At 48.8% G+C, this 6811-nt stretch overlaps 1 protein-coding gene across 1 annotated transcript in view; it reads right to left on the bottom strand.

Annotated features, from left to right (window-relative positions):
- Positions 1–451: 451 nt before the first annotated feature.
- The window catches only part of ACER3 (alkaline ceramidase 3), a 57494-nt gene continuing 51134 nt past the window's right edge, over positions 452–6811 (bottom strand). The window contains exon 11 of the mRNA XM_048493237.1: positions 452–4610. Coding sequence (XP_048349194.1) covers positions 4490–4610 — 121 coding nt within the window. The 3' untranslated portion in view covers positions 452–4489. The remainder of the gene's footprint in view (positions 4611–6811) is intronic.

Genomic DNA, 6811 nt, shown 5'->3' with positions numbered 1-6811 from the left:
ACAGCAACCATTTCCAGTTTGGACCATTCAGTGTGAAGAGGGGGTAGAGAATCATCTAACTAGAGCAGGGGTCTTCAAACTACGACCCTCCAGATGTTCACGGACTACAATTTCCATCAGCCTCTGCCAGCATGGCCCAATGACAGGGCTGATGGGAATTGTAGTCCGTGAACATCTGGAGGGCCATAGTTTGAAGACCCCTGAACTAGAGGGAGACATGAAGGAGCAGAGGAAGACACGAAGGAGCAGCAGCTCATACAGAGACGCACCAAGCCGCCTCTCTGGGGCAACACAGACTGGCAGTCCCTGCGGACCTTCCGTGATTTATTTCAAAGTGGCAGTGATGACCGCTTATTCGAACGTTGAAAACCTGTCGACGTACTCTGTCTTGGATAGGCAAAGGAGTCTTGAGGAAGACAACATTAAACGGGGATGGACCCGGCAACCCATCTTCGTCCGAGTGAAGGATTTCAGTTTTAATTGGTTACTGCCCGCGTGGTTCTCCTTCACTAGAAGGATGATCAAGATTTAAAGCGACTGATACGTTACTACTGCAAAGAGGACTTTCAAATTCTAGGGGACTAACGACATAGGTACATTTTTTAAATTGTTTTACCATCTTGCAGATTGGGGCTAATAGGTCCAAGAAAGTTGCTGAGATGATGTAAATAGCTTTTGACCCACTGCCCTGCAGCCACATACTCTGTACTTCGTTCCTACGGCTGGCGTGGCCTAGCTACCAGTATTATTGCTGGGTCTGTCATGACAAGTTGGCACCGATGTACGATTTAAGACTCACTGAGAGCTGTTATCCTGAGACAACACTCTGGAATCCTCTCCGCGTGTTCCAGTCTCACACACACCCCCTTCCATACCGCTGTGGGTAATTCAAAAGGGGTTACGGAGTTCCAAATTGTACCTGAACAGGATGGCCTGGGGAACTCTCTGCCACTGCACCCGACAGAATTGTGTGGTTGGGGTGATGGACAGGAGATTGTACTGCCCCTGGAGGGAAAATCAGTGACTCAGATGAGTTCCTAGGGGTACTGTTACGATACCCCATCACCTTTGAGAAAAGGGGTGAGATGCTGGAGGGAACATAGGAAGAGAGAAGAAGAAATAGAAGAGTTTGGATTTATATCCACCCTTTCTCTCCTATAAGGAGACTCAAAGGGGCTTACAATCTCCTATCCCACCCCCCACAACAAACACCCTGCGAGAGAGCCCCAAAGAACTGTGACTAGCCCAAAGGTCACCCAGCTGGCATGTGTTGGGAGATAATGCTGCTAGAACACGGCCATACAGCCCAGAAACCACACAGCACCCCAGATCTCAATAATCGCTTTAGGTGCCGCAAAGATTACCTCGCGGCGGCAAAACCCAAAGCCCCTGGCTCTCTGTGCGAATCCTGGAAACGGAGGGGAAGTTTTATACTTCCAAACGAACCTAGAGCCTACAAATCTTACAGGAGGCTGCGTGTGTCCCGGCAGTAAGGAAAAAAAAGGCTTGTCATAGTCGGAAAAATGCAGATCCGCTTCTAGAGCTGCAAGATGCTCCCCCCCCCCAACCCCCCAGTCAAATATTGGTATTCCAAGAAACCACAGACAGTGCTTCTACGATTGACCTAACCCTTCCTCTGCATACCAAAGATAACCACATTATCCATATTTTAGAAACGTTCCTGATTGCGGTACGAAGGAGAGGCGAGTCAAGAGCCCTTCACTTGGCAGACGGGGAGCCGATGACTCACTTCACTCCCTGAACGTGTAAACATAATTTCGAAAGCGAGATAAAGGCTCACGAGAGGCCCATAGGGGCAGGCAAAAGGATTTTGGCTCTTTCCAACTAGTACAAAAACAAACAGGGGGATGTCAAAGGAGACAAAGGGCTCTCTCCGTAGTCATGCAGGACTATATGGAAGGAACACCGAAGATGAAATAGCGATGTATCTATAAAAATTATTTATCTTGTCTTATGGCATTCCTCAAATGCCTACAATTTGCTGCATCATTTGAAGTTCTTTTTCGAAGGGAGGTCCCCAGGAGATTGCAAGAAGCAATATAGGCAGTTATTATCTCTTAAGTAACTAAAATCTAACGTAGCTGGAAAGAACACCCGGAACGTTAGCGAGGCCCGACTTTGACCCAGCGCACGGAAACCAAGAGGGATTTTGGAGGAAGCCAATTCACGCCGTCCTTGCGGAGCACAGTTCAAATAACAGTCCCAAATAGTAAAACCCTGATCTTAATGCAAGTAATCAAGTAGCAGGGCGGAGCAAGCTAAGAAGGGGGGGAGGGATTCCCCCTCCCACTTGTAAAGTATAATTACCATGTTGTTCCTCACACTTAAGAACTGTAGAACCGGGCAGCTGTCTTTAAAGAAGATTCCTCTAAAAGGGCAGACAAATATCAGTCAGACTGGTTGAAAGAAAACTAAAGCGAGCGTTGGCACTCAGTCACTTCTGAGTGAATAAATGTTCAGGGCCCGGGACGAAGGTGTGATTCCACAGCTCGCGTCAGAAGCCAAACATGGCAAATGTAGGTTCATTTCTGTGGGAGATGCATACAGAGTGGCTCCAGCTGCTATCAAATCTGGGGTCTTTGCCTTTGATATGCGGGTTCAAGGCTGGCTTAAGACTTGGGAGTCTGAAGCATAGTGAAATCAAATGGGAATCCTCTGCGAGGCTTTAAAACATAGGTATCAAACTTGCGGCCCTCCAGATGTTATGGGCTACAGTTCCCATCATCCCCTGCCAGCATCGTGCTGGCTGGGGATGATGGGAACTGTGGTCCATAATATCTGGAGGGCTGCGAGTTTGACACCTGTGCTTCAAAAGAAACACAGCATAGAAGTTAAGAGTGGCGGACTCCAGTCTAAAGAACTGGGTTTGATTCCCTGCTCCTCTGCATGAAGCCTGCTGGGTGACCTTGGGCTAGTCACAGTTCTCTCAGAATTCTCTCAGCCCCACCTGCCTCACAAAGGCGTCTGTTGTGGGGAGAGGAAGGAAAGGCATTTGTAAGCCACTTTGAGACTCCTTACGGTTGAGAAAAGCAGGGTATAAAGATCAACTCTTGTTCAAAAGGAACCTGACTCATCTTCTTCCAAAGAAAACAGATTTTTTGGCATTTCTCAAGTCACTGTTTGAACCGCTGGTCCTGCTGAACTATGAGAATAGAGGTATTAACAGGGGATTAGATAAGATCTAGAGGGGATCTATCGATAGATCTTCACCATGGTGGCAAAACAGGATCGTCACCAGGGGCCTGTTATAGTCCGGTGATCTTCTGGGGTGGAACAAACACATCTGGTGGGCCAAGGTGGAAAACTGAGTGCTGGATTAGGGTAACAGTTCTCTTACGGAACCGAACTGTACAGCAAACCCTTGACGAGCACCTTGCATTTAAAGAATCTCTCAGACCAGATTTGAGTCCAGTAGCACCTTGGAGACCAGCCAGATTTTCGAAGGGACGAGTTTTCGAGAGTCAACGCTCCCTTTGGCAGATGCAGCACAGCGCGCCTTGAAGGAAGTTTTGACCCTCGAAAGCTTCGTAGCTGGAGAATCTTGTGGGTGTCTAAAAGGTGCTGCTAGATTCGAATCTGGCTCTTCTACTGCAGAGTGACACGGCTGTAGCTTCCGAAATTTAAAAATCAAAAACTTTTTTTTTAAAAAAATTCAGGGGACGTTACATGGACGTGTCCGGTTCGGAAAGATCAAGAATTGGCTCCAATTACCAAACTACGTGCTGAACAGAAAACAAAAACCACAGAAAACAAAAACCACGGACTAGCAAGATCCTCCTGTATCTGTGCCAAATTACTAAAGATACCAGTTTCGAGCACCTAGATTTGGGTCCGAGTAGGGTCACGGAAACCAACAAAATATTCAAGGTAGGAGCTTTCAAGAGTTAAAAAAAACCCCTTTTGTTCGATGTCAGAGCTTTGACTCTCAAAAGCTCGTAGCCGCGATAACCTGTTGGTTTCTAAGGTGGTCCTGGATTCGAATCTAGCTGTCTACAGCAGGGCAAGATGGCTGCCCTCTGAGACCGGCTTCGAGCGCGTAGCGGAACCAAGTTACAAAGACAGTTAAGAGCTACTAACAGACAGACAGACAGACGCCCCTTGGAAAACCCAAGTCTCTCTTATCGACCAAAATGGGACGGCTGGCACTCCCAAGATTCTGTCGCTTTCCATGATTCAGTGGAACAACGTTCTTTTCAACCAGCCAGCAATCGAGAACCTCAGTCACCTGATTCCAAAAGGAAGGGTGCCCACTGGCTGAGACCAGCACCACGCGTGAGCGCACCTTCTCCAGACACACAAAGACACAAGAGATATTGCCCTCCGATTTTTTTTCCACCCTTCGCGATGAAAGACTCCCGCCCGTTGTGGTTTCCTTGACACATGGGCTCTTGGCTGCGCACGGTTCTCTGTCGTCCCAGAAACAGAGGGGAAGAAAAGAGTTCTTGACAGCGCCAAGAGAACATGTATGTCAAAACGACTGCGCAACCTCCTGATGTATCCAAGTGTCATCTGGCCAAGATGGAGAGGTCTCCATTACTGCTTCTTGGGCGACTCCACTAAAAGGACGGGCCAAATCCCGAGGAGAAACTACGGACAAGGAGAACGGGGTGGGGAGACAGAGAGGGAAAAATGTTCATTAGAATCCAGAACAGGACACAAATGAAATCCCCGCCTCCTTCCCTTGTGTTATTGACAAGCTGGAGCAGGTCCAAAAGAAGGCAACCAAAATGGTGAAAAGTCTGGAATCCATGCCCTACGAGGAGAGACTTAGGGAGCTGGGGATGTTTAGTTTGGTGAAGAGAATAAGAGAAGAAGAGGAGTTTGGATTTATATCCCCCCTTTCTCTCCTGCAGGAGACTCAAAGGGGCTGACAATCTCCTTGACCTTCCCCCTCACAACAAGGGGGGTGGGGCTGAGGTGGGTGGGGCTGAGAGAGCTCCGAAGAACTGTGACTAGCCCAAGGTCACCCAGCTGGCGTGTGTGGGAGTGCACAGGCTAATCTGAATTCCCCAGAGAAGCCTCCATAGCTCAGGCGGCAGAGCGGGGAATCAAATCCGGTTCCTCCAGATTAGATACACGAGCTCTTAACCTCCTACACCACTGCTGCACACCTGCTCCCAGGTGACATGATAGCCATGTTGAGATATTTGAAGGGATGTCATGTTGGTGAGGGAGCAAGCTTGTTTTCGGCTGCTCCAGAGACTAGAAAAGGGTTCAAGGTGAAGGAAAAGAGATTCCACCTAAGCATCAGGAAAAACTTCCTGACAGTCAGGGCTGTTCAACAGTGGAATATGCTGTCTCGGAGGGTGGCGGAGTCTCCTTCTTTGGAAGCTTTTAAACGGAGGGTGGATGAACATATGTCAGGAGTGCTTTGAATGTGTGTTCTTGCATGGCAGGGGGTTGGACTGGATGGCTCTTGGGGGTCTCTTCCAACGTTACCATTCTATGGTAACCCTAACCCAACGTTACCAACGTTACCATTCTATGATTCTATTACCAATTTGATTCTATTTTTAATTTAAGAACATAAGAACATAAGAACTAGCCTGCTGGATCAGACCAGAGTCCATCAAGTCCAGTGCTACTTGCAGTGGCCCACCAGGTGCCTTTGGGAGCTCACGTGCAGGATGTGAAAGCAATGGCCTTCTGCTGCTGCTGCTCCTGAGCACCTGGTCTGCTAAGGCATTTGCAATCTCAGATCAAGATAGGTAGCCATAGAAGAAGAAGAAGAAGAAGAGTTTGGATTTATATCCCCCCTTTCTCTCCTGTAGGAGACTCAAAGGGGCTTACAATCACCTTGCCCTTCCCCCCTCACAACAAACACCCTGTGAGGTGGGTGGGGCTGAGAGAGCTCTGCAAAGCTGTGACTAGCCCAAGGTCACCCAGCTGGCGTGTGTGGGAGTGTACAGGCTAATCTGAATTCCCCAGAGAAGCCTCCACAACTCAAGCGGCAGAGCGGGGAATCAAACCCGGTTCCTCCAGATCAGAGTGCACCTGCCCTTAGCCACTGCTCTTAGCCACTACGCCACTGCTGCTGCACTGCATCGATCGACTTCTCCTCCATCAATCTGTCCAAGCCCCTCTTTAAAGCCATCCAGGTGAGTGGCCGTCACCACCTCCGGTGGCAGCATATTCCAAACACCAATCCCACGTTGCGTGAAGAAGTGTTTCCTTTTATTAGTCCTAATTCTTCCCCCCAGCATTTTCAATGAATGCCCCCTGGTTCTAGTATTGTGAGAAAGAGAGAGAGAAAAGCTACATTTCATGTAGCTTTCTGCCACGACGGAGCTTCAAGAGCAGCCTTTTTGAGCCTGTGGACACCTGTGGAATTAGGCTGGCAGGCTGAACCACACAATGGGTGCCACAGGAGGACGAGCCAATAGCTTCAGAGGTGCCTGGGAAAGCCAGGAAAGGGAACTTTTGAGACTCCTGATAAGATGGACTACAATTCCCATCAGCCCCTACCAATTGGCTATGCTGGCAGGGGCTGATGGGAATTGTAGTCCATGAACATCTGGAGTGCCAAAGGTTCGCCACCACTGGCCCAAAGGTAGTTAAAAATGGGGATATTAAAAACATACGCTGGGAAAGAGGAGACAGAATAAAACCAACACTCCTGGCAACTGCCACCCAAACATTATTTTGATCTGCCCGGCCAACTGCATCTCCAGGGCCCAATCAGAAGCCTTCTTTTTGAGAAGGCCACTTTCTAAAAAAGGCTTGATGGGCGCCTTTGTAAGGCGAGGGGGTGCCATGGCACCGCAGATCCACGCAGAGGACCCCTGCTCTA

The sequence above is a fragment of the Sphaerodactylus townsendi genome, linkage group LG04 (assembly GCF_021028975.2).
Source record: "Sphaerodactylus townsendi isolate TG3544 linkage group LG04, MPM_Stown_v2.3, whole genome shotgun sequence".
In the NCBI taxonomy this organism is placed as follows: domain Eukaryota; kingdom Metazoa; phylum Chordata; class Lepidosauria; order Squamata; family Sphaerodactylidae; genus Sphaerodactylus; species Sphaerodactylus townsendi.
Note: the sequence above shows the minus strand (reverse complement) of the source record. Positions and strands in the feature narration are given on the sequence as shown.